Raw genomic sequence first — 26,969 nt, 5'->3', positions numbered from 1 at the left:
TGCAGTTCTGTGTTTTGGCGCCGTTTTCAGGTGCCATCTTGGATGTGGGCAGGCCGCACTGTATGGGCTGCAGCCATTTTCCCTGTGCTTCTCCTATTCCTTAATGTGGCACCATGTTCTTGTGGCTCAAAGAAGGGGGGGGGGGGGGTTCCGGCCTCTAGTGTATCATGTCACTTTCTCCAGAAGTTTCTGCTATCCTGTTTCTGGACACAGTAAGGTTTTTTTTAGTCCTTTTGGGCACTTTTCACGCACATTTAGCTCTGGTCAGTGAGTGCTAGCTAAAGGGGAACTCCACAAGTAGCGTGATTTTGGTGGTGCAGATTTAAAGTGCCAGTGTACCTTTTTTGTCTTTGTACCAAAATGCAGAATCCCAGAGTGAAAATTTCCCCACTGAGCTTGTGTGTGTGTGTGCGCATCCGGGTCATCCGAATCCCCTTCTCTTGCATACCTGTCTGCAGCCATTGCAGCTCTGGCGTCCAGAGTTGATCTTGTCATGTCACAAGTTCCTATTAAACGGCCGGTTCGCTCTCAATCTTCTAAATCTGAGCCTTAGGTGGTTGCCATGGACACTGCCTTCCCTGAGGGATCCCTGTCTTAATACTCTGATGGCGGGGAGGAGGAATCCCCCATCAGCTGCGGCGCAGGAACGCGCTTTGGGAGAAGCACTGGTTCGCTCCGTTAGGGCGACTTTGCATATTGATGATGAGCCCACACAGTCAGGAAAGTGGGATGTTTCGGCTCCCGCAAAGCCCACAAGTCGGGTCAGGTTTTCCCTTGCCCCGAGGAGTTTCACGATATCGTAAACGAACAGTGGCGGCGCAGCAAGCAAATGCGGGCAGTGCCTAAACGTTTAAAATGCAGCTACCCCTTTGCGGACCCAGTTTCCAATCGCTGGACAGTGTCCCCTATGGTGGACCACACTGTCTCCAGGTTGTATGAATCAACGGTGGTGCCCGTTGAGGACTCCCGGTGTTTAAAGACCTGATGGACAGGCGCATGGGGTCACTTTATCGCCACATGTACTTGGTGGCGGGCTCACTCCTCAAGCTTGTGTTCGCTTCCGTGCTGGTTTCTCAGACGGTTACGGAATGGATCAAGGTGCTTAAGAGCAACTTGCTGGCTGAGTCGATTCCCCCGACTCTCGTTGAGCTCACAGAACAAATGGCCCAGGCCATGGTGTATCTGTGTGACGCGGCCCTGGACGAAGCTCCCCTGATCGCAAGGTTTTCTGCGGTGGGGATTACACTCCGCTGCATTGTGTGGCTTAAGAGCTGGTCGGCGGAACATGCCTCTAGGAGGCCACCCTCACCCGGTTCAGGGGTGGGGGGGACGTCTGCGTTACTTTCGAGAACCCTGGACGCCCCTTATTCAGGACATATGGGTTCACAAATTGATTCGTTCAGGGTACAAGATCGAATTTCGAGCTCGCCCAGCAGACAGGTTCTTTTCATCAAACGATCCAGGGACAGAATGACATAACAGACCTCAAGGGGATCTTCTTTCTCATGGCGTTATTGTCCCGGTTCCACAGCAGGACTGATTACGCGGGTTTTATTCAAACCTGTTCACGGTGCCCAGGAAGGACGGCACGGTACGTCTGATCTGGACCTCAAATCTCTGAACCGCTTGGTGCGGGTACAGAAGTCCTGAATGGAATCCATCAGGTCGATGGTGGCATCCTTGAGTCAAGGAGATTTTCTGGCTTCCGTCGACTTAAAGAACTTAAAGGATGTGTATCTGCACATTCCTATCTACGAGGAAGAACTTCAGACTTTGCAGGACGAGATCAGGTCCCTCAGGGACAACGATCTCTCCTCCCTGCGGAACTGCATGAGGACCCTGGGGCTGATGGTGTCGGCCTTCGAGGCGATCCCATTTGCCCGGTTTCACACAAGGCCTCTACAATTGGAGAGCCAAATGGAACAGGGATCTGTGGTCCTTGGGACAGGAGGGTATGTCTCAGCAGTCTCAAGAGGTCGGAGCTGTCGTGGTGGCTTCTGTCCCCCGCTCTTAGCCAGGACAAGTCTTCCACGGATGCCAGCCTGACTGGCTGGTGTGGAGTACTGGACACTTATTGTGCCCAGGGTACGTGGGTGCCGGAGGTATCCTCCTTGCCGATGTCCTGGAGCTCAGGTCGATCAAACGCTGCCTGCTCCATTGGGCGACTCGGTTTCGTGGTGGCTTACATCAATAACTAAGGGGGCACCAGGAGTGCCCGGGCGGCCAAGGGAGTGGCAGAGATTCTGACTTGGACTGTCGCACGTTCCAGCTACCTTTTTTGCTGTTCACATTTCTGGAGTGGAGAACTGGCAGGCGGACTATCTGAGTCATCAGTCCTTGGATCAGGGGGAATGTTTGCATTATTTTTGTCACATGGTATTTGCGCAGAGATTTCTCTTATCGTTCATTGACAGACGCAGCTTCATATCATCTTGACCATTGGGTTACGCTCCTCCTCCCTTCAGGAATAGGACACTAGGCAGGAAAAGCTTTAACCACACCCATGGGGCTGTCCCTGCAGGCATAACCCCACCCACACTGCTACAGCCCTCAGTTTGTTTCTGCCTAGTTTAAGAGTAGGACTTAGTTCCCTGCTGAGACTTCGGTCTTGGCTGTATATTTTGAGAACCTCTTTTTTTGTAATTTATTTTTAGTAGAGTTCCTGGAGAACTACAATCAACAGTCGGCTGGGTTTTGGACTGGATATTCTAGATATTTAAGGTCTCCCAGCCTGGCCTGCGAGCGTGAGCAGGTTTTAGTCCAGCATTAGGCCTCGCCACGACAGATCCCCGTTGGACGGGGACGAGCCTGCGAGTGGACCAACTTGATGGGACACGAACAACCCGGAACGCCCTGAGTTGCAGTGTACCCCTTGGCTGGCAGCACCCCCATCCCAGGTGGGAGGTATTCTGTTCGGAATGGCGCACACCTGATACCGTGGTATGGTGAGTAAGTATCCCCCCAATTCTCTGGTGGTTTCAGGGAGGACGTGGGCCCCTCCATGGAATAGTCAGACCCTCCATGGAATAGTCAGACCCTCTGGTATCCCTTGGTTCCTCTGGCCTCTTGGGTATACCAGCCCCACTCCCATAACAAGTTCCTACCTCTGGGGGCGGATATATTGCAGCAGTTCTGTGCGGGGGGGGGGGGGGGGAAGGGGTTTCCTCCTGGGGACCATCCAATGCCTTTGTCTGCTGACCCCCTGATCCTGGGGACCGCATAGTGCGCCAGGGGGCTGCCATTTTGCTGTAGACTTGCCCTGCATTGTCAAAATCCTTTATTATAATGCATGGGCAGCCATTTCTAGGTCTTCCCCATAGGAATGCATGGGGCGGCCATTTTCTTGTGGTCTACGGTGCTGGACAGCATAGGCAGGCACCAGACACTCTAGGCACAACCCAGGTGCTTTCACTTCCTTTGTCAGATCGTTTTTCTGCTGTACAGATCGTTCCTGCAAGCCTCCTGATTGGTTTAGTAAAGTTTTTTTGGGGGGTCTCTTGTGGGATTCCTCACACACACACACACACACACACACACACACACTAACAGACTTTGTTCGGCTGGGGCTTGCTGTAACGCCAGTGCAGCGGAGCGATTGCATTTGTGACTTTTTTTAAAGTGACACTACATCTTTTTAAATTTGGTGTAAAATTTCACCTACAGACCCCCTCAGTGCAGCTGCGGAACCTTCTGGGTCACAGCCCCTGTCAGCTTTTACAGCAGTTTTGGAAAGCCTGCTGTCTAAAGTGGATTCAGTGTTAAAAACGAAAGCTAGCCGTAAGCGTCCTTTGCCTTCGCTTCCCTCTGCTGTATCTTCAGATTCTGAGGCAGATATGGCTGCCACAGACGCACCCCACCCTAGTGGCTCTGTGTCATTGCACAGATGGCGCAGAGGATCTGTCCTCGTCAACCGCTGCGAGGGAAAGCGTATTGGTGGAAGCACTTATAGTTTCAGTGCAGGAAACTCTAAAAATGGTGGATGAGTCTACAGTGTTAGGAACGCAGGTGTCCTTTGGCACCCGCAAATCCCAGAAATCTGCCAAAGTGTCCCGTCCCCCCCCCCTTGCCGGAACTATTTGACAATGTTGTCAATGAACAGTGGAAGCGAATTAAGCACGTTAGAGGTGCCCAAGCATTTTAAACGCCGTTATCCCTTCGCGGATGCGTTTTCCACTTGGTGGACCGTGCCACCAAAAGTGGATCATCCAGTTTCCAGACTGAATAAGTCTACTGTGGTCCTGGTGGAGGAATCCCCGGCCTTTACGGACTGTTGATAAATGGATTGAGTCTGTCCTGCCATTTACATGCGTTAGCGTGCTCATTATTGAAACCAATTTTTGTGACCACCCTGGTGTCAGACTGTCACTGAATGGGTGAAGTTACTTAAAGGTGTCTTGGAAATGGAACAGCTCTCCCCCGAGCTGATTGAGCTCATGGATCAAATGGCTCAAGCCCTTCTGTATATTTGTGATGCGTTGCTGGATGTGGCTCCATTGGTAGCCAGAGTGTCTGCTGTGGGGATTGCTATTAGCAAGTGGAGTGGAGCGGCAGGCGGGGCCACTAAATTGAAGGGATACTATCCAGTTTATATTTCACCAAGGAGAAGATTTGGCATTTCATAATGTTCAACTAGCCATGAATACAGTTTGGACGATCCCTCATAATACAAGTGATTTTGACCTCTAATAAGGGTCCACCTTTTCTGGTGAGTGGGGTTCCTGAAGAGGTTCAAGGCACCTGACACGAGTGATCATCTTAAGCACCTTAATACCTGCACATATTGGTCACATATTGCACCTTTTTGTGCACATGAAATTTGAATTTTCTATTTTTTATTCTTGTGGACTTTATCAGTTTATTGGACACTTTATTAATAGCAAAATTATATTTATATTGATATTACATAGTTACATAGTTACATAGTAGGTGAGGTTGAATAAAGACAATAGTCCATCCAGTTCAACCTGTGTAGGTGTGTGTGACTGTAATCATCTAACATAGCCCTCAATCTCCTGATCCTTGAGATGTAAGTCTAAGAGTCTTTTGAAAGTCACCATACTACCCGCAGAAACCACCTCTTGTGGTAGACAATTCCACAATCTTGTAGCCCTAACAGTAAAGAACCCCCCACGTTGCCTGAGGTTAAAACGCTTCTCCTCTAATCGCATTGTATGTCCTCGAGTCCTCATGCAATTCCTTCGAATGAACAGCTTTTCTTCTAAGCTGAGATCCCCATTAAGATATTTATAAATTGCTATCATGTCCCCTCTCAGACGTCTTTTCTCCAGGGAAAATAAATCGAGCGATTGCAGCCACTCTTCATAGGTAAGGTCCTCCAACCCCCTAATCAGTTTAGTTGCCCTTCTCTGGACTTTCTCCAGCTCCAACACATCCCTCCTGAGGACTGGCGACCAGAACTGGACAGAATACTCCAGATGCGGTCGGACCAGAGTTTTATAAAGTGGAAGGATTATAGTCTTATCTCTGGAATACATCCCTTTCTTTATGCATGCTAATATTCTGTTGGCTTTGGAAGCTGCCGCTTGGCATTGCATGCTGTTGCCTAATCTATCATCAACTAAGACTCCCAGATCTTTCTCCATTTTTGATTCCCCCAAGGGTTCCCCTCCTAACGTGTATTGTGTTTTTATGTTTTTGGTCCCCAAGTGCAAAACCTTACACTTCTCCACATTAAACCTCATTTGCCATGTCGTTGCCCACTCCGTAATTTTGTCCAGGTCATTCTGTAGGATATCTGCTTCATGCTGTGCAGTTATTGCCCTGGCCAATTTTGTGTCATCTGCAAAAACTGATAACGAACTACTGATCCCTTCCTCAATGCTGTTTATGAATAAATTGAACAAGGTTGGTCCCAGGACTGAGCCCTGGGGCACCCCGCTTACTACCTCAGACCAGTCTGAGTATGCGCTGTTTATTACTACCCTTTGGACACGGCCTTTTAGCCAATTCCGTATCCAAGAGCAAACCCTGCTGTCGATACCTGCAGACCTTATTTTATAAATTAAGCGCTTGTGGGGAACTGTATCAAACGCCTTAGCGAAATCCAAGTACACCACATCCACTGGTCTCCCCCTATCTAGCTCACAGCTCACTTCCTCGTAGAATGCTAAGAGATTGGTTTGACAAGAACGCCCATTTGTAAACCCGTGCTGGTTACTACTGATGATGTTGTTGTCTTTAGCATACTCTACGATATAGTCCCTTATCATCCCCTCCAAAAGTTTACATATTATTGATGTCAGACTGACAGGCCTATAATTTCCCGGGATATGTCTCTGGCCCTTTTTGAATATCGGAATCACGTTAGCCTTCCTCCAATCCCCTGGTACATCTCCTGTCCTAATACTGTCAGCAAAGATCAGGAACAGTGGTCTAGATATAACCATACTGAGTTCCTTGAGCACTCTCGGATGTACGCCATCCGGGCCTGGTGATTTGTTTGTGTTAAGTTTATCCAGTCTTTCCCTGATTTCCCCCTCTGTTAGCCATAGTGGCAAGTCCTGTGTATTACTACTAACCATACAGTCATGGTCAGTGTACCCTTCCTTTTCCTGTGTAAAGACTGACGAGAAAAAAGAATTCAGCACGGTTGCTTTTTCAGTGTCCTCTGTAACCATCCTCCCATCATCGTTAATTATGTGTGCAATATGCTCTGCCCTAGTTTTTTTGCTGTTGATATATTTAAAGAATTTCTTTGGGTTTTTTTTAACTATCCTCCGCTATTTGTCTCTCAAAGTTGATTTTAGCCATCTTGATTTCGTGTTTACACTTCTTATTTTCCTCCTTGTATTGCTGGAAGGCCGATACTGTGCCCTCTGATTTATATTTCTTGAAGGCCAATTTTTTTCCCCTAATAAGTTTTTTAACGCTACGGTTTAGCCAGCCAGGTTTGGCTTTGTCTCTTCTAAATTTATTCCCCATAGGAATGCACTGCAAGATGCCTTTGCTTAATATTATTCTAAAGCATTCCCATTTTTCCTCTGTGGTCAGTGATCCCAGGGTTTGGTCCCAGTTTACCCTTTCCATCAATGAGTACAATTTTGGAAAGTCTGCCCTTCTGAAGTTTAGGGTTCTTATGTTCCCCACTTGCCTTTTTATATTGTTATTTATACTAAATGTGATCATCCTGTGATCGCTAGAGCCCAGGTTGTCCTGGACTCCTACCTCCGAGATTATGTCTGGGTCATTAGTGATCAATAGATCCAGGATGGCATTCTCTCTAGTAGGGGAATCCACCAACTGCGACATGTAGTTATCCTGTAAGGTTTCCGTGAATATTCATGTTCACACTTTGGATGTTTACACGTATTTTGTGAATATTACTATACATTTGGTTATTGAGGATACCTAGTTTGCAAGCGCTGTGTTCTCTTGTTTCACTAACTTTTATTCAAACCTGTTTACTGTTCCCAGGAAGGAAGGCAAAGTGCGTCCAATCCTCAAGGCTCTGAACCACTTTGTGCGGGTACAGAGGTTTCGAATGTAGTCCATTCGCACGGTAGTGAAGTCCCTACACCAGGGAGACTTTTTGGCCTCCATAGCTGGCAAGGACGTATATCTACGCTGGACACCATCGTTTTTCTTCGATATAGGAGAGGAGCATTATCAATTTGCAGCGTTACCTTTTGGTCTCTCCTCCACCCCAGGGTCTTTACCAAGGTGCTGGCCCCCGGTGTTGGCATTGCTGCACCTACAGTGGATTTTGGGTACTGGAGTACCTGGACGATCTCCTATTGAGGGCGGACTCTCACTCAGCCCTGTTGGGCGGCTTGACGATCACTGTCCGAACATTGCTAGAGTTCGGTTGGAACATCAAGTCAAAAAAATCCGCCCTGATACCTTCAATGAGACTGGATTAGCTGGGCCTGACTCTGGATTCCCCATTGGTGAGGATCTTTCTCCCCCCTCCCCTGGACAAGTTGCAAAAGTTGCAGGGGGCAATCCGGTTGCTGTTTGCAAACAATCTGTCCTCTCTGTGGACACTTACATGCGATCCTTGGGTCTGTTGGTATCAACCTTCGAGGCACAGAATGGAGGTGGAAAGGATTCCGGTCATTCTGGTGGCCCCAGACTGGCCTCGTTGGTCTTGGTACACAGACCTGTTAAGGTTGGTTGCCAATGCTCCTTGGAGATTTCGTCACGGAAGAACTGCTGTCTCAAGGGCTTATCTTGAATCCTACTTTACAGTCGCTGGCTGTAACGGCGTGGCTTTTGAAAGCCAGGTGTTGAATGATGGAGGTCTTTCTGACATTGTGATTCCTACACTATTGAAAGCCAGGAAGTCTACTTTCAGGAAGATCTATCATCGTACGTGGAAATCATACATTTCATGGTGTGAATCGTTGAAAGTGCACCCTCGCCTATTTTCGGTAGCTAGGGTTTTGGTCTGCCTTCAAAAAGGGGTTGAACAGTGTTTGGCTTTGGGCACCATCAAAGGCCAAGTGTCGACTTTGGCTGTTTTTTTTTTTTTTTTTCCCCCCAACATCCTTTAGCTATGCATGCCCTGATTACACTTTTATCCAGGAGGTGCATTATTTGGCACCTCCGAGGCAATCCCCGCTGCCTCCGTGGGATCTGAATTTGGTTTGGTTATCTGTTGTTCAAAAACCTCCTTGTGAGAAAATTAGGGAGATTCCTCTGCTGTCATCTCAGAAGGTTGCCTTTTTGGTGGCTATCACTTCTGCCAACAGGGTGTTTGAATTGGTGGCTTGGTCCTGCCGTTCTGCCTTGTCCTGCTGTTCACCCTATCTGGTGGTACTTCAACCTAATCCAGTCATTTCTTCCTTAAGGTGGTTTCTGATTTCCATTTGAATGAAGACATTTTGTTGCCTTCACTCTGTCCGAAGCCCAAGCATCCCAAAGAAATTGCTTTGCGTTCTTTGGATGTTGTTCGGGCAATGAGTTTACTTGGCAGCTACTGAATCTTTCAGGAAACCGGAATCTTTTTGTCCTTACCGAAGGACCTTGTGAAGGAATGGCTGCGTCTGGTGCGACCATATCCGGATGTATCAGGCAGACAGTGGTTCAGGCTTATTCGCTAAAGGGTCAGGTTCCTCCTTTCCCAGGTGAAGGTGCGTTCTACTAGAGCGCTGAGTGCCTCTTTGGCTTTCAGGCGTCAGTGGTGCAAGTTTGCAAGGCGGCATCTTGGTCGTCGGTGCACGCGTTCACCAAATTCTACAAGGTAGATGTGTTAGCATTTTTGGATGCCTCTTTTGGCCGCAAGGTTTTGCAGCCTGCTTTCTAAAAAGATTTTTATTTTTATTTCTCTTTTGAGGGTGTTTTTTTTTTTTTTTTTTTTTCTCTCTCTAGGTGAGCTCCAGTTGTTCCTGGTTGAGCTCCTTGTTACCTGGTTGATTACGTTTAGCCTTGGGAAATTGCGTTCTAATTTTTTTTTTTTTTTTTTTTTCCCACCCCTCATGCCAATACTGCTTTGGGACGTCCCAATAGTCTAGATATGAAGCTGCGTCTGTCAATGAATGATGGAGAACTGGATTTTTTTACTTAACCGTAAAATCCTTTTCTCTGAAGTTCATTGACAGACGCAGCACCCGCCCCTCTATTTAGGAGTGGAATGAGATTGTCTTCTATACACTGCTTGCAATGAAACTGAGGGCTGTAGAAGAGTGTGTGGGGTTATGCCTGCAGGGACAGCCCCATAGGCTTGGTGAACTTTTTCTGCTTAGTGTCCTATTTCTGCAGAAGTGGTGGGCTCCCAATCAGGATTTGCAAGCGCATCAGTAAGGACTCTACCGGCCTGTCTTCAAATTATTGGTGGCTGCGGGACACTACTTGTGCTAGCCACCGCACCAGCTTGAACTGCACTTATGGGACTTGTCCCATAAGTGTTACCAAGTGTTACTGTAGTGCTGGTTTGACTATGACCAGGATGTACTAGGCCGCTGGTGCTTGCCAGTTCACCAGTAGGTTGAACGGCACTAGTACCGACACTCTGCTGCATACGAGAACCCTGCGGTTGTTGCTCCTCAGCGACAGAACGGGGTCAGGTACGCCTGACCTTAGCAGGGACCACTACTCTGTCGTCTGAGCTATCTGTCAAGGCTGCGGTCTATAGGTTCAAATACGGAGCATGATTCTGACAGTGAGGCTTCCCCATCGCTCATATCGGTCATTCTCAGCATAGTGTAGGCCTCTTCACTAGTGTACCTCGGTTTAGACATTTTGGCCAATTCATTTATAGATGCCTAGTGTAACTCGCAGGTAAAAAAGCACCTGGTTGTCAAGAACTGTTTGAGCCGCTACCAAAAAATGTAACTGCTAGTGCTAGCAGAGATCATGCCTAGCTCTTCGAACACTGCAGTTTAGTGTGCTGTGTATTGGAAGTGACAGTAATCTGCTGATTCTGCACTTCTTGGGGTGGAGGGGCTAAACGCAGGTGCTGGCAGGTGTCGGGGCTGATTCTGCTAATGCTGCGTTTTGGGAACACTATACTAAAATATTGGGTATGCTAGTAAAGTTCTGATCAGATCAAAGATATTGATCTGTTCATACACTATACTAGTAATGGAGGTGTTTGTGTCACTGGCAATCAAAGGGTTAAAATGTATTACTAAATATGCGGCGGGCAATCTGACGCTATCTTGTATTGGCGCTAACTAGACATATGCCGGTTTTCGGTAATTCGATATATCGCGGTATTGCATAGCCACGGTATTGTTATTGTGGCATTTTTAAAATACCGAGTTTCTCTGCTCCTGGGTCTGACTTGTGAATTGATACATTTCAGTGAGCTGGATGACTCATTCACTCACTCAGCTCTCCCAGTAACTATAAACAAAAATGTTTACATTGTATCTTCTCCTTCCCTCTGCCAGGGAGAAAGGAAGTTTAACCTCTTAAAGACTGGACCTTTTTCTGACATTTGTTGCTTGCAAGTTAAAATCAGTTTTTTTTTTGCTAGAAAAGTACTTAGAACCCCCAAACATTTTATATATTTTTTTTAGCAGAGACCCTACAGAAAAAAAATTGGCGATTGTTTTAATATTTTATGTCACACTGTATTTGCGCAGCAGTCTTTCAAACGCAATTAATAGACTTTAATGAATAAAAAAAAAAAAAAACGTAACAGTAAAGTTATCCCAATTTTTTTTTTGTTACACAGAGAATCGTGAGAGAATCGTGAGAGAATCGTGATCTTTATTCCAAGCTAAAAAAATCGTGATTCTCATTTTGGCCAGAATCGTGCAGCTCTAATATATATATACACACACACACCCACATAGCAGCCCACATTACATTATTATATAGCCATCAGTGTCTGGCCTACCTGGTGATGACTGGTCCTGGCGCTCTGATCCGATGGCCTGGTCTTTAAAGGTGCAAATCCTTGCGATCCAGAAGTGGTTAAACCTGCAGGAGGACCGGTGTTTTTATCTATTAATGACTTTACTATTGCTTTAGGCCTGGTTCACATGTATGCGGGTTGGGGGCCCACATTTGCACAGGCATAGCAGCCCATTGATGTGAATGGGCTTGAGCTGCTATGCCTGCGTTTTCAGCTGAAAAAAGGTGCATGCTGAATTTAAAAAAATGCAGTGGCCATGAAATCCATCCTTCTTTTGCACCATGCGACTTACCTGCCGTTGCTGCACACGCAAACTGTTTTTAAATGCCGTGCCCACGTATACAAAAAATGCAGAAAGCTTGCCAGAGCAGGAACTGCAGGTTAGTCGCATGGTGCAAAAGCAGGATGGATTTCAAGGCCACTGAATTTTAAAAAAAATGCTGCATGCACCTTTTTTCTGCGGAAAATGAGGGCATAGCAGCCCGTTCAAATCAATGGGCTGCTATGCCTGTGCAAATGTAAGCCGCCAACCCGCATACATGTGAACCGCCAACCCGCATACATGTGAACCGCCAACCCGCATACATGTGAACCGCCAACCCGCATACATGTGAACCAGGCCTAAAGCGATAGTAAAGTAATTTATAAGCAACACCTCCTTCAGGTTTAACCACTTCTTAACCACAAGGATTTGCCCTCTTAATGACCAGGCCATCGGATCGGAGCCGAGCGCCAGGACCAGTTATCACCAGTTAGGCCAGACACTGCTTGATGACCTATTTTAGGCCTGGTTCACAGAGTCTGTACTGACTGACTATATAATAATGTGCATAAGTGAACCAAAGCCCCTAAATTCAGCAATGAAATTCAAGTGAGGTGAAAATTTAATAATTTAAATTTAATAATAGAATACCGTGATAATACCGTATACCGTGGCAAAACCTTAATCAATTAATCGCAGCATGAAAATCTGATACCGTCACATGCCTAGCGCTAACTAAAGTTAACGCTAACTGATGTCACCCGTGACACTAATGCAGTGATCAGAAAAAAAGATCTGTGCACTATAATAGGGACACTTGACAGGGCAATGAAGGGGTTAACTGGGGGTGATCAGGGGATAAATCTTTTAGGGGATATATGGCGGGTACCTTAAACCCATCTGGGACTACCTAACTGCCTCTCACACTAACTGAAGTCACAAGTGACACTAATACAGTGATCAGTAAATTATCTGTATACTGTATGCACTGTGACAGGGATTGAAAGGGGTGGTCAGGGGGTTAATTGTGTGCCTATGTGTACTGATGTCAGTGTAGTGCTTGTGTACTCACGGTAGATCTTCTCCTCACGCTGGAACTGAAAAGGGCTCCAGGATAAGAGATTGCATAGTTTCCTGTGCCTGTGTTTACATTACACAGGCACAGGACATTCTGCAATTGGTCAGAACCGATCACCAGGTCCAGGCCAACCCGAGGACTGATTGGTTCTGAACCCAATCAGAACATCGCAGGGACAGCTGACGCACGTGCCCCCTAGCCCCGTGTGTGACCGACGTACTGTTATGTCGGTTCGCCCAGCCGAGCCACCTTGCCACAGTAAATTTGTGGTGGGTGGTCGGCAACAGATTAAAAAATTTGCTTTGTGATTACTGTAGGTGTATACTGCAACCAGTGTTCAGAAACAGGTTGTTTGGATCATTTGGATTTAAGTGCTAAGGCTGTGTCTCTGCCTCTGCCTTTCTCTCCTACTGGCAATTCACAAAATGAAGCCTGGGCGATTTTTAGGTTTGTGAATAGCTTGGAGGAGAGGAGGGTGAAAACAGCACTGGTGTGTGTGTGTTCAGTGTTTAATCTACGAAAATATTTTCGTCCTAATTTTTACAGAACCTAAATTCCAATTTTCGGCAACTATCGAAAACGGAACAAATGTGAGGAAGGGATGTTTACCCTCCTGAACTTCTTTGGAGCTCTGCCTCTCCCAGCCCCCTGACAAGCTGTATTGCCTGAGAGATGCAGGCTTCCTCTGTCTGCCAGCTGCCTGGGAGTTCTGCAACAATAACCTGCAAACCACATCTGGAGTCTTCCCTCCTAGCAAAGTAGCAGTGCTCAGCACTGTGTAAAATAACAGCCTCCCCAGACCAGTTGCCCTGCGCACTACCTCACTTTATTTCCCCATTCCCACTACATGTTAGATTTTTTACTCCAGGAATATGAGTTTTTAGAGATTCTAGAGAAATGCTTAAATAATGCATTACAATTTAACTAAACCCATTCGATTTTAGTTGACTAAAATACGACAAACTTAAATGGCGTTTTAGTCAAGATAATGACAAAAACTAAATCGAAATTTGATGTCAAAATTAACACTGGGCCTGCAGAGCTTACATTTTAAGTGGCCAGGAAGTACAGAAGTACAGCGTGAGTTGTATTATTCCCAGCATCTTAACAAGCAGCTTTGCAGGATGTAGAAGAAAGATGTACATGACAGGAAATGGCATTTGAGGCAAAGGAGTGTTTAAACAGCTTCATCCTTTTGTTAGCTTTTTTGTGCCCAGTGTGGGCTTTAACTTGTTCCCATTGGCTCTATAGTCCAAATGATGGTAGGACCGCTCAAGTTTTTGAGGACGTCCATAGGACACAGCACATCACCGATCAGGGTAAAGGGCCAATGATTGACAGCTGTGTCAATTTACAGCCGATCAGGATGTAAACACACTTGTCAGTTATCAGCATTCCTTTCCAGCGTGAGGAAACATCTGCACTGATCATTAGTGTTCTGATTCTCAGTGCAGCCTTTTAGTGCCAACCTGTCTCCACCAGTGCTGCCTATCAGTGCAGCCTCATCTGTGTCTACTCATCAGTGCCCACCAGGGCGGCCTCATTGGTGTCTCCTCCTCATCAGTGGCCACCAGTAAAAAGAAAAATTACCTGTTTGCTAAATTTTTTTGGGATCGGCAAATATCTTTTTTTCCAGAGCCAATACCGGTTTTCTGGCCACCCTTTAGGCCGATGGCCGATGTAAGGTGCTGTTTTGAATACTGTCTTTTTTTTTTTTTAATCTGTTTTAAATCTGGTGCCTTTAAGGCTTTAGTACCCGGAACTGATTTCATTATCTCTTCTTTTGGTTTTTTACATCAGAGACCCAATCTGAGCTGAATGCAGCTTTGTTCAGGTCTTCGGCCAGCCAGCAGACGTGCCCGATGAGCTGCGGAAGGCCTCCTTGTAATGACAATCAAGCAGCTGCTCAGCCTCATTGGTTGTCTTTACAAGAAAGCCGGCCGTCGGCTCTAAACAACGCTACCGGGGTGAAGCCTCTAGCTGCAGGCATCACCCTGGTACAACCACTTAAAGAAATATTAGTCTTGTCGGCAGTGTGGGGGCTGCTCTTACTGGATGAAGAATGAGATCAGTGTTCCTGCTTAGCAGGATCTCCTAGCCTCTCCCCTGTCAGAACCAGGGGCGGAATGCGAGTGGCGGGATGATGGCTTCCTGCACATGTGCAGGAGTGACATGTGCTGTCATGTGCCAGCCAATGAGGCCCAAAGACCTGCGGACAGTTCCGCTGTAATATGGGATTTGTCTGTTCATGGCAGAGCAACACCGATTTTATTTATTTTTTGGTCTACATACAAAGCTTCATTTCTTCTTTTGCTCCCCCATTGCTCCTTCCAACTGCTGGCAGTGATAACAAAACTTTGTGTAAGCTGCAAGGCACTGGAATCACTGCTCACACAGGCTATGGGCACCCCCTATCTGACAGCATTTATTGGTCATGACGATGGCCAGACAATCAGAATTTTTATAGGGATAGGTCAACAGTGGCAGCCTGTATATTCCTTCAGTACAGGTGTCTGTCCCCTCACCTTTTGTCCGCAAGCTTACGGTGTTCGACTGGCAACTGTGTGCTATGGCTGTAGAGCCCACAGTGCAGCTCTTTCTTCCTCTCAAAGTCCTATTAGTGCAAAGGATTGCCAGGTAGCAGCCTAAAGACAAACTGGGTTGCTTTAAAAATACATTTCTCTTTCGTTCATTGACAGGACGGCTCTTCATCTTCATTACCATGGGGTTATGCTGCCCCCTACAGGAGTAGGACACTAGGCAGGAAAAAACTTTACAATGCCTTTGGGGCAGTCCCAGGGGATATACTCTATTCTTGCTATAGGCACTCAGTTTTTTTTTCTTCTGCCTAGTCAGGAGTAAGGACCTAGTTCCTTGCTGGAATCTCTGGTCCTGGCATTTTTTCCTTTTTAAATTGAACCCGACCTAAGCTCCACGCTAGGTCGGCAGCGACCTAGCCCAACGAGTTAAAGGTGTCTCGAGAGGGCGTACAGTCCTGGCCACGGCCTGAGTCACAGCGTGCATCCATTCTGATGGTGCGGTGGTCTGCCTGGAGTGGTTTCCATTTTGTGTGGTAAGAAGTGGCCTTTTGGGGTGGACGCGGCCCCTTCCTGGGATGGTTGGACCCCCCGGTTTCCCCTCCTTTCCGCATAGCGTCCCCCTCATTTATCGGGGACCAGCAACATTTACCCACACCTAGCTTCTCCCCCCCCCCCCCCCCCCCCCCAGGGGTGGCCATACGTGTAATGTCTGTCTGGTGTTGAGCGGGGGGGGGGAGGGGTTTAGCTAGGTGTGGCCGCTGGCTGCTAACACATTTTTTTTGGGAGGGATGGTCCGAGTGGGGACTCCTGCCAGGGCCCCTTCTTACTGCCCATTCATTTCTGGGGGTCCTGGGAGCCATTTTGTCGTGGATGGCTGCTATATATGTAGGCGGCCATGTTTGTGTAGCCCGGTGGCCATTTTCTTGTAGTTTCCCATTGATATAAAGCGGCGGCCATGTTTTTGGAGCCTAGGGAGCGGTGATTCGGCCGTGGGGCTCTAGTGTTAATTCCTAGATTTCCTCTTCTGATCACCGCACGGCGTGCAGCTTGGCACTCTGCTCTGTACCGGAGTCGGTGGTGAGTCCCTGGAGGTACAAACGGCTCTGCCTCTTTTTGCTGTAGCAGCAACTTGGTGCGCTGGGACTTGTGGTGCCACTTGTACAGCGGTTGGGGGTCGTTAAGCAGTGCCTTTTTTGCTAGTGTGGTCCCCGGGTTAAACATGGTGTCCCTGGAGCACGTTTTACCAACCGACCTGCTCTGAGGTTGTGGGGCCCTCCGGGTCCCAGTCCACTCTGTCTGCTATGATGGCAGTCCTAGAGTCATTAGTGTCCAAGGTAGATATGGTCCTGCAAAACTGGACGGGCAAAAAGCGCCCCCTGCCTGAACCTGCATCCTCTGTATTCTCAGATTCTGAGGTTGATCTGGCTGCCGCGTACGCTAGTATTCCTACTGGGTCTGTCCATGCACCCTGAGTGCTCTGATAGTGAGGATGATTCCTCTTCCACTATGGCCGCACACGAAAAGGCGCTAATTGATGCACTTAATTGTATCAGTGCGGGAAACTTTAAAACTGGAGGATGCAGCTGCTTCTGTGTCAGATGCCGGTACATTTTGGTACCCGCAGATACTCCAAGGTGAGGAAGGTTTCCTCTTTCCCGCCTATTTTGACAAAATTGTGAGTCAGTGGGGTTTTCATAAATGCTCTGTCGAGGTGCCTAAGTGTTTCGCTAGGAGATATCCCTTTTTGAAGAGTTCCTGTTGAAAATGCTGACAGTATCACCTGTGGCAGAAACTCCGGTTTCCAGGTTAAATAAAGCCACCCTTCTCACGGTGGAGGACCCTCCATCTTTTAAAGACCCTTTTGACAAGAGAGCTAATTTTATGGTCGGACATCTTTTTACCATGGCCAGTTCCACCCTTAGACCGGTGTTCACCATAACTTTGGTTTCCCAGACCTTAATGGAACGGGTAAAGCTTTTGTCAGGATTTGGAATGGGAACGGACCCCCCCCCCCCCCAACCTCGCAGAGCTGGCGGACCGGTTGCAGTTTATATGTGATCGCTCTCTGGGTGGGGCTCCCTTAGTCTGAAGGTTATCTAACAGCAGTGTCCTTTCGGTGCATGATATGGCTCAAGTACTGGTCTGCGGACCAGGCTTCCAAGAAGGTCCTATCGGAACTCCCCTTTGTAGGAGATTGCCTGTTCATAGCTTCCATGGATGAGATCATTAAGGGTTTTACAGGGGGGAAGAGTACTCTTCTCCCGCTGGCTACCAGGAGCAAGGAGTCTTTCTTGGCACACAAGTGGCCTTTTCGTTCCTCAGGACAAGGGATCAAAATCCGTTCGAAACCCCTCCGGAGGTTCCAAGAGGGTCTGGTAAGCCGAGAGCGGGTCTCTTCAGACCTGAAGTCAAGCCCTCTTCTGCCTGAAGGGGCGCCCCTACCCTTATCTGAGAGGTGGGTCCACAAGCTGAATCGGTCTGGTTACAAGATCGAGTTTCAGTCTTCCCCTTCGGCAAGGTTCTTTCCTCCCAACCTGCATTTGTCCCCAGATGGCCTGCGAGATCTCCTCGGGGCATTTCAAGATTTGCGCTTACAATGGATCATTGTACTGGTTCCACAATTGGAATGCTTTCAGGGGTTTTATTCAAACCTATTTACTGTTCCCAGGAAGGAAGGCAAAGTTTGTCCATTCCCGGACCCCACGGCCTTAGACGGTTTTGTGTGGGTACAAAAATTCCGGATTGAGTCCATTCGCACGGTAGAGGCATCCCTTCTTTAAGGGGATCTTCTGGCCTCTATTGATATCAAGGACGCTTACCTTCATATTCCAATATATGTCGGGCATCCAGTGTTTTCTTTGCTTTGCCGTGGGCGAGGAACATTATCAATTCGTGGTATTACCCTTTGGTCTATCCTCTGCTCCTCGGGTGTTCACAAATGTTTTGCGGTACTGGGGTACCTGGACAATCTCCTTCTGCGAGCAGAGTCTCCGATTTGCCTTCACAGGCAACCTTGACATTACTGTGCGGACCTTGCAAGAGTTCGGATAGAAACTGAATTTCCAAAAATCTGCTCTTGTTCTGTTCACCAGGCTGGACTACCTGGGCCTGACCCTGGACTTGGCCTTAGCCTGGGTGTTTCTTCCGGGGGAAAAACCCCAGAAGGTGCAGGATGCGAATTGGCTCCTGTTGTCCAACAGGCGGTCATCTCTCAGGACTTGTATGCAAGTGCTGGGTCTGATGGTCTCCTTCACCTTTTGAGGCGGTTCCGTTTGCACAGTTCCACATGAGACCTCTGCAAAGGGAGATTCTTGCCAAATGGAACCCAAATGGAACAAAAATCCACAATCTTTAGACAATGTGATACTGTTGAGCCGGGGTACGAGAGGGTCCCTGATCTGGTGGCTTCATTCCCTGGCTTTGACACAGAAAATCCTTTCTTCCCCTGTACTGAACAGTGGTCACAGGATGCCAGCCTGTTTGGGTGGGGGAGGCGCCTTGGGCACGGATTGTGCTGGGGGGGGGGGTTTGGACTCTGGAGGAGTCCAGACTGCCGACCAATATCCTGGAAATTTGGGCGATCAGGCTTTGCCCGGCCCATTGAATGGATCGTCTGCAGGGGCGCCCGGTAAGGATTCAATTGGACAATGCCACGGCTGTGGCATCTGGCAATCACCAAGGGGGCGCAAAGTGTCCAGAGGCTTGGGGAGTAGCTGGCATCCTAATGGGGGTGGAACATTTCGTTCCAGCCCTCTGCTGTGCATATTCCAGGGGCGGAAAATTGGCAGGCGGACTACCTCAGTCGGCAGGCGTTGGACCAGGGAGAATGGTCTCTTCCCCCGGAGGGGTTTCATCAACACTGTCTCCGGTGGGGAACTCCCGATGTGTACCTGTTGGCCTCTCGTCTCAACAGGCAGATGCAGAGGTTCATAGTAATATCTCGGGACCCTCTAGTTGACGTCAGACGCCTTAGTCGCTCCCTGGAGTCACTATCGTCTGATATACGCCTTTCCTCCTCTCAAGCTTCTGCTCCAACTCCTGTGCAAGATCGAGGCAGGAGTACAGCGCTTGGTGATGGCGATACGGAGAATGGAATTCGTGACCGCTTCCGTCCATGATATCACCCGCTTCAATGCTATTTGGGCTGATTGGGATTTGCACGTTTCAGACTTGACGTGAATGTCTTACATGCTCCCGAAACTGTTGTCTTGATGTATTACTTCGTTCCCCTATATGACTTTTAAGTTTTCCACTCTGACTTTTGATCTGGTTGATCTTTTGATATTTTATTGCTCATATTTAGCTTGATATCTGTAATTTTGCTGTGCTCTGCTTTTAGGCCCCGTTCACACTGGGGCGACGCTACTTTCCGGGGAGATCTCTTAGGTCGGAGCGGCCGGCGCAGACTTCATAACATTGAAGTCTATGCAGGTCGCTCTGGGTCGCCCCAAAGAAGCTCCGGACCCTTTTTCTAAGTCGGAGCGACTTGTGTCGCTCCTATTAGAACGGGTCCATAGCTTCTCTATGGAAGGCGACCAGGTCCCCTGACAGGTCGCCCCAGTGTGAACGGGGGCTTAGGGGACACCCACCCCTTGTTTGTACGTTTTTTTTAACTTTGTTTTTCTTTTATTCATTCAATAAAAAATACAATTATAAAAAAAAAGAAAAAAAGCTTGAGGCAGAAGAGATTCCTGTCATTCTAGTGGCCCCAGACTGGCCTTGCAGATCTTTGTACGCCGATCTGTTACGGCTGGTCGCCGATGTTCCTTGGAGACTCCCTCTCAGGGAAGATACGCTGTCTCAAGGACTGATCTTCCATCCTGCCTTACAGGCGCTGGCTTTGAAAGCCAGATGCTGAAGGATAGAGGGTTGTCTGATTCGGTGATTTCCTATGCTTTTAAAGGCTAGAAAATCTACTTCCAGGAAGATTTACCATCGTCATTGGAAGGCGTACATTGCGTGTTAGTCTCTTGGTGTTCACCCTTGCTCCTTTTCGGTAACTCGGATCATGGCTTTCCTCCAGCGAGGGGTCGAGCAACGTTTTGGCCTTGAGTACCATCAAGGGCCAGGTCTTGGCCATGGTAATTTTTCTTTCAACATCTGTTGGCCTCACACTCCTTGGTGCACACTTTTCTCCAGGGAGTGAGACACTTGGCTCCCCAGGTGAGGTCTCCATTGCCACAGTGGGACCTCAATTTTGGTGTTGTCAGTTCTTCAGAAACCTCCCTTTGAAAATATTCTGGAGATTCCCCTGCTTACATTGTCCCAGAAGGTGGCATTTTTTGGTGGCTATTACTGCTGAGCGCAGGGTGTCTGAGCTGGCGGCGCGGTCTTGCCAATCACATTATCTAGTTGTTCACAGGGATAAGGTGGTTCTTTGACCATGTTCATTGTTCCTTCCAAAGTTCGTCTCCGATTTTCATCTGAATGAAAGACATTGTGTTACCTTCCCGGTGTCCTAAATCTAAGCATCCTAAGTTGCTTTGCATGCCCTGGATGTGGTTCGGGCAATCGGGGTGTACCTGGCAGATACGGAGTCGTTTTCAAAAGTCAAACTCGCTGTTTGCCCTCAAGGATGGACCTTGCAAGGGGCTGGCTGCTTCTGCTGCGACCATTTCCAGATGGATAAGGCAGACTGGTTCAGGCTTATTCTATTAAGGGTCAGGTTCCTCCTATCCCTGTCAGGGCGCGCTCTACTTGGGCGCTTAGTGCCTCCTAGGCTTTCCATCAGCAGGCGTTAATGGTGCAAGTTTGCAAAGCGGCTACCTGGTTGTCTGTGCACACATTCACAAAGTGTTATAAAGTGGATGTGTTGGCATCTGCTGGTGCTTCTTTTGGCCGCAAAGTTTTGCAGGCTGCGGCTTTTGATGGCGTTTTTTTTTTTTTTTTTTCCCCCAGATGATGAGCTCCAGTTCTCAGTTGAGCTCCATGTTTGCTGGTTGGCTATGGTTAGCCTTTGGGAAGTTTTTCTACTGTTCCCAACACTCATGTTTGACACTGCTTTGGGACGTCCCTACAGTCATGAAGATGAAGAGCTGTGTCGGTCAAACGAAAGAAGGCGATTTTTGACTTACCGTAAAATCCTTTTCTCTGATCATTGACGGACACCGCACCCAACCCTCTTTAGAGTTGGGTTGTTTTTTCTTCTGATGCTGCTTGTTACTAAACTGAATACTTAATAGCAGTGCTGTGTCTGTCAATGAACATCAGAGAAATGGATTTTACGGTTAGTCAAAAATCCCATTTTATCAGTGGACACTTAAAAAAAAAAAATGTGAGTATTTTGTATCTGCCCATAGATTTATTTTTTTAAATGTACCTTAAGCCGTTAGTTTTTATACAGCTCAGGTTTCCGTTCAATACTCTGAGTTTTTGTATAGAAGGTAACCGCAAATGTGCAGCTCACCCAGGAGCTGTAATACCGAACAGAGGCATAAGTCATACAACATAGTAAGCAGTTTGCAAAAAATGAAATCCCAACGGAAATATAGCTTTGAAAGAAATGGTGGCCAATAGTCTCTGCTATTGCTTGGTAGTGAATGCCATCTTGTGGCAGATTATTAAAATGACATATGTAGTTTTTTTGTTATAAGTTTCTCACAAATGGTTTTCTGTCCACCATTGTCTGAAATGTACAGTAAACCCCCCTCCATTGCGGGGGTTACGTTCCGGACCCAGCCGCGAAAAGTGAAATTCCGCGAAATAGAAAAACCCTATTAAAATGCATTGTAGGCATGTTTTTTTACTGTCACTGTACGTGTAGAAGCATTTTAAGGTCTTTAAACACACTTTTAAAACAATAGAAACTCATTTAAACACATAAAAGATACTAAGAGACATAGCAAGAGCTATGGAAAACACAAAAATATTTAATTTTTAATGATTTATATAGTAAAATAACATTACAAAAAAAAACGCGAATTACCGGGACCGCAAAAACTGAACCGCGATGTAGCGGGGGATTACTGTAATATTATTCATTCTTTGACTTTTATAATTATTATTTTTTTGCATTTCTTCTCAGGTCTGTTAACATCTACTACAAACTCAAGCTTCTTTGTTCCCGTCCCACTGAATTCATCATATAAATGTATACATGATGAAACTGTGGCTACAGAGCATGTTGTTCAGTTATATTGGAATGTCACACTGCAAGCGTATATAGATAATTCAACTTTAGGCAAAGGTAAGCAAATATTTTTGGTATATTTAACTCTAACTCCTAATTCTGCCTTTTTTTTTTTTTTTTTTTTTTTTTTTTTTTTTTAACCATAATTTGGATTCACTCAATCCTTTTACAAACATGCTAAATGTTTGAGTGTTTGCAGGAATAAATTGATATTTGCCCAGTGTGGCCCATTTAAAATCACCTTTCATTTTCCAGTGTAGTATTGGAAATGGACACTGAGAAATGCATTAATGTCACCATGTTAACGCAATTTAGCTTTAAGAAACATCATTGTCAATATGAATTTAACATTTTTTTTGTTGAGGGACACAGCTCCTGTCATTTATTATCATTTATTATTATTAATAAATATATATAATTTTATTTATTTTTTTTTTTTTTAACAAATGTTTATTAGGAAGAATTTTATAAGCAAGTGTTACAGAAGATTGCTTGTATCAAATGCAGAATGGTACAACCGTATATGCATACACATTGGTCACTCAGCGTAAAGTATAAAGTAACAATCAAACTATCCAAAATACAAGTGCACAATCATCTTGTTATGGGAAGAAATATTGCAATGATGATTTGGGTGGAACTCTTAAATGACCAGCAAGCGCCAAAATATATGTAACTGCATATTCGTTGCTCCTGTCATTCTTGACCATTGGATTATACTGCCCCCTTTAGGCGTAGGCTACTAGGCAGAAAAAAATGGCTACACTCCTGGGCAGTCCCAGGGGGTATACTCCTTCTCCCTGCTATAGTCACTCAGCTTTTTTCTGCCTAGTCAGGAGTAAGGACCTAGTTCCTTGCTTTGGGATCTTTGGTCCTGCCCACATTTTTTCGAAGTAGACCTCACAGGGCGACGGGCTGGATAATCTAGATCCAGTGGTCACCCCAGTCTGGTCAGTGAGGGCGCTAGGTCAGCCGCGACATAGCCCCACTGGATGGGGGATGGCCCTACGAGTTAAACGGCTCACGAGGTCGCATACGACCAGGTCTTGGCCCGAGTCGCAGCATTCCTCCTGGCTGACAGCCCCCCATTCCGATGGAGAGAAGGATCTGTCTGGAGCTGTGCCCACCTGGTTCCTGGTATGGGGAGTAGCTGTCTCCCCCCTCTGCCCCTGGAGGGTTTTGGGGTGGACAAAGAACTGATCTTCCATCCTGCTTTACAGTCGCTGGCTTTCCCGGCTTGGCTGTTGAAAGCCAGGTACTGAAGGATAAAGGTTTGTCTGAGTCTGTGATTCCTACGTTAAAAGCTAGGAAATCTACTTCTAGGAAGATCTACCATAGAACATTGAAGAAGTACATTGCGTGGTGAGAGTCGGTTGGGATTCATCCTCGCTCCTTTTCAGTGGCTTGAATCTTAACCTTCCTTCAACGGAGGGTTGAAGAGAAATTGGCCTGGAGTACCATCAAGGGCCAGGTAACAGCCTTGGCAGTCTTTGGCCACAAACACCCTGGTGTTTACTTTTCTTCAGGGTGTCAAACATTTGGTTCCTCCAGTGCGGGCTCTGTTGCCGCCTTGGGATCCTAATTTGGTGCTTTCAGCTCTACAGAAGCCTCCCTTTGAAAATATTTGGGAGATTCCCCTGCTTACTCTGTCCCAGAAGGTGGCCTTTTTGGTGGTTATCCTGTCCACCTTATCTGGTGATTCACAAAGATAAGGTGGTGCTTCGCCCTAGTCAGTCATTTCTTCCTAAGGTGGTCTGTGACTCATTTGAATGAAGACATTGTGCCTTCCCTGTGTCCCAGGCCTAAACATCTGAAGGAAATTGCTTTGCCTGCCTTGGATGTGGTCTGGGCAGTTAGGGTGTACCTGGCAGCTATGGAGTCTTTTAGGAAGTTAGACTTTCAGTATGTGGTTTTCTGCTGGTTTAATCAGAACTGGTACCGAACTGCATTTTAGAAAACCCTGAGCTAGTGGATTTCGCAGCTTTACTCCATAAGCTAGAATTTAAAAACCTATAGATCCATTATATTGCCACTGTAGTCTTGGAAGGTGAGCTGCATGTTCTCATCCCACCATCTTTTTCTCAATGCTAGTCTGATTGCAAGATTGGGCGGATGTTGAGAAAACTCTGCATTCTAGTCTAGTCTCTGCTGAGAGCAGTAAACATGGGAGCATTCCTAAAGGAACATAAATAAATATATCAGCGCTGCTCTGTATGTGACATCAATTGTGCTACAATTTCTAATAAGTGTTAATAGTGTAAACTATGTGACTGTGATAGCTGATACTGTTATTTCAAAGCACAAACTTACTCATGCATATACAATATTAAGTATAAAGTGCTCTTCAATGTAAATATATATTACACACATTTGTTAAAGTACCAATTGCAATCAATTCCTAAATAAATACCATATATGACGTGCTCTTAAATTATAATCACTTAATATAAAGTGACAGGTGCAATTAAAGTGCCAAATCTTATAACAATGTCTAGTACTGGTAAGACATGCCGTGCTGAATGATATGCCAGTACCGTGCTAAGTGACAAACCAGTATCTATATAATACGCCGGTTATATCTATATCCACAAAGTCCTGTAAAATCTTTAATTTGATATCAATCTTGCAGTGAATAATGTGCTCAGATGATATAAAGTGCTCCACTCCGTGCTCCCCTCTCTCTTCCCCACTCACCAGACAGTGGAGAGATGTAGGCACAAGAGCTAAACCACCGTGCAGCAATGCGCAAGGATTTCTGTATTCCTTCTGGTCTCTAATCCTTAAGCTCCTACAAAGATGATGCCATAAAAGAAAAGTGCTCCATAGTATAGTATTTTGATCAATTGTTTATTAAAAAGAATATATCACACTTGCATAATAAAACCGTGTTTACGGGGGGCGTGGCCTGGCGCAGCATGTGAGAGGACGTGTGTGAGAGGAGCTCCGCCGGACCGATATCCTTCACCGTTAATCCTGCAGCCCTTCGGGCACGATAATCCTTCCTTCACCTCCCGCACACCCGCGGCACTGACCTCCGCATGTCTCCGCCGAAGAAAGGCTCTGAAGCTGCGGCAAAACTGGCTGCATTCCGGAGGCTGGAGAAGGAGGCCCCGATCCAAGATGGCGCCGGCCCGTCGCTCGTGGTGGAGGAGCCTGAGAGCCCTGCTACATCCAAGGTTTTGGAAGCGATTGCCACTTGCCAGACCATGCTGACAACTAAAATCGAGGAGGTGAAGGTAGATATATCTTTGATGCGCCAGGATATGCAGAAGCTAAGGGACAGAGTTGGTGAGGCTGAACACAGAATTAGTGAGGTGGAAGACTCCCTCCCCCCATTGCAAAGCTCCTCAGACAGGCTGCAGCAACAGGTACACCTTATCCTCCAAAAACAAGATGACATGGAGAATAGGCTGCGCCGATGTAACCTGCGGTTCATTGGCCTCCCGGAGGGCTCTGAAGGTGCTGACCCCTCATCATATTTGGAACAATTGCTCACTCAGACTTATGGCAGAGAATCCTTTTCACCCACTTTTGTTGTGGAGCGTGCACATCGCCTCTCAGGGCGCCCCCCCCCCCTCAGGGTGCACCCCCCCGCACGTTCATCGCTAAATTCCTGAACTATCGGGACCGAGATGCCATATTGCGCCTGGCCAGGGTTAAGGGGAACATTCCCTTTGGAAATCACAAAATAGCGATTTTCCCCGACTTTTCTGCTGAGGTCCAGAGGCGCCGCAAGAGCTTTCTGGAGGTCAAACGCAGACTGCGTATCAAGAATATCAAATACTCCATGTTGTATCCGGCCCGTCTTAGAGTGGAGGGCGAGGACCGAGCCCACTTCTTTGAGGATCCAGAAGCCGCCATCTCCTGGCTGGAAGGACTGGAAGCTAGAGCCTGACCACCTTGCCCTGGCGACTTCATGATACTTTCTCCCTGATGGCCTATACCTTGAGCTGCTGCACGGGTGGAGGGGGGTTTTGTAGATCCTGTGGAACTCAAGACTTTGCATCCCCCTTCCCCCCCCCCCCCCTCCCCCCTCATTTTCCTGCACTATTGCTCCTGTGTTTGACCGGCGGAGCGCCCTAGCTCCACAGATGGAACTGCTTTCTCTGTTCTCTTCCTATGGACTTCCACCTGCCCATAGGCTTTGCTACCCAGCGATACACCTGTTGGTTTTCGCCCCCTACACCCGCTAAGGCGTGTGTTTGTGCCCAACTCCCCTGTTGCCCCCTGCGACTTCTGCTGGACCTGGGCCCCCGGGCCCCCTTGCTTATTCTGATTGTATTTTGCTGTATTTTTGCTGAATACCCTGGGGGTCCCTGGCCTCCTGATTTTGCTCTTTCCCAGTCGCATGTGGGCCTGTTCTGGTTGAGGCACTTGTTTGGGAACATGCCCGCACAAGTTGGGGTTGGTGCAGGGCAGGGAGGGGGGATTGGGGTGTTACCATTGCTTATGGTTTATATTTGGTACAATCTCTATGCTGTTTTTGTTTTATGCACATTGACCTCAAGTAATAATTATTTGCTCTTTTGCTGCCGTTTATCACCGCTGGTATATGACCGTGGACTTGTTGGTTCTGTGGTCTTGCTGCCTGAGATCCTGGGAGCCTCCGCTCCGCGCTCCGTATTACCCCTGCCATG

General features: G+C 47.1%; 1 protein-coding gene across 1 annotated transcript in view; it reads left to right on the top strand.

Moving 5' to 3' along the window:
• LAMP2 (lysosomal associated membrane protein 2) overlaps positions 1-26,969 on the top strand; it is a 146,693-nt gene that overhangs the window by 35,938 nt on the left and 83,786 nt on the right. The window contains exon 4 of the mRNA XM_082262518.1: positions 22,228-22,389. Within this exon, the coding sequence (XP_082118644.1) occupies positions 22,228-22,389 (162 nt within the window). The remainder of the gene's footprint in view (positions 1-22,227; positions 22,390-26,969) is intronic.

This window comes from Pelophylax lessonae (genome assembly GCF_965119305.1).
Source record: "Pelophylax lessonae genome assembly, chromosome: 7".
NCBI lineage: Eukaryota > Metazoa > Chordata > Amphibia > Anura > Ranidae > Pelophylax > Pelophylax lessonae.
The sequence above is the reverse complement of the archived record's forward strand: the minus strand, read 5'-3'. Positions and strand labels throughout refer to the sequence as shown.